At 38.6% G+C, this 991-nt stretch overlaps 1 protein-coding gene across 1 annotated transcript in view; it reads left to right on the top strand.

The window, feature by feature from the left end:
* Nucleotides 1–991, top strand: part of Tada2a (transcriptional adaptor 2A) — a 50333-nt gene that overhangs the window by 36503 nt on the left and 12839 nt on the right. Inside the window, exon 10 of the mRNA XM_021176615.2 lies at nucleotides 431–474. Within this exon, the coding sequence (XP_021032274.1) occupies nucleotides 431–474 (44 nt within the window). The remainder of the gene's footprint in view (nucleotides 1–430; nucleotides 475–991) is intronic.

Below are 991 nucleotides of genomic sequence, written 5' to 3'. Positions count from 1 at the left end.
GGATTTCTGAGTTCGAGGCCAGCCTGGTCTACAAAGTGAGTTCCAGGATAGCCAGGGCTATACAGAGAAACCCTGTCTCGAAAAACCAAAAAAAAAAAAAAAAAAAAAAAAAAACCCTGCTGATTTAAAGGCTAATTCAGAAGTGTGTGGAGACTAACTTCTCAGGACTCTGATATTCCACTGCATAGAGGACACAAATGTGAAACTTTAAAAAATTTTAGTTTATTTATTTATTTTGTTTATTTTAAGCAGGGCTTTTCTTTGTAGCCCTGGCTCTCTTGGAACTGGCTCTGCAGACCAGACTGGCTTCAAACTCAGATTCGCCTGCCTCTGCCTCCCAAGTGCTGGGATTAAAGCTATGCGCCGCCACTCCCCAACCTGAAACTTTAACACATAGATTATTGTGTTTTGTTTTTCTTTTTAATTCTAGGATTATAAGAGATCACGGATTAGTCAACCTTAGGAAGTTCCGACGTGAGTATGAGCTGATCTTTTCTAAATTTTTCTAACATTGTTGAGTGGTTTCAGATCATTGTGGGAATGTTCATAATCCACATTGCATCACTTAGGAAGAATTCAAGGTTCTGATGCAGAACTGATGCTGTCAATCACTAGTAAAGAGTGTCTAGCACACTGGAGGAGATGTTATTCCTTGCACAGAAACCAAAAGCAAAACAAAACCAAAAGTATTGGAGGTAGCTCTGACCCATAGTGACAGTGAAGAGTCATTCATTTATAGTCAACAACATTGCCTAAGAATTAATTGTTATAGTAATTACAGTGTGAATATTAATAGATCATTTTCTAGACAGTCTGGTTTCAAAACTGTGTTAATCATAACCTTGGTCATCAGGTTATAAAAACATTTTTCACAGCTGGAGAAGATGGTCAACAATTAAGAGTACTTGCTGCTCTTGCAGAGGATTCGGGTTTGGGTACCAACACCTACACGGTGTTATTTCAGTTCCAGGGGAATTGATGCCCTCCTTTT

Source organism: Mus caroli, chromosome 11 (genome assembly GCF_900094665.2).
Source record: "Mus caroli chromosome 11, CAROLI_EIJ_v1.1, whole genome shotgun sequence".
NCBI lineage: Eukaryota > Metazoa > Chordata > Mammalia > Rodentia > Muridae > Mus > Mus caroli.
Note: the sequence above shows the minus strand (reverse complement) of the source record. Positions and strands in the feature narration are given on the sequence as shown.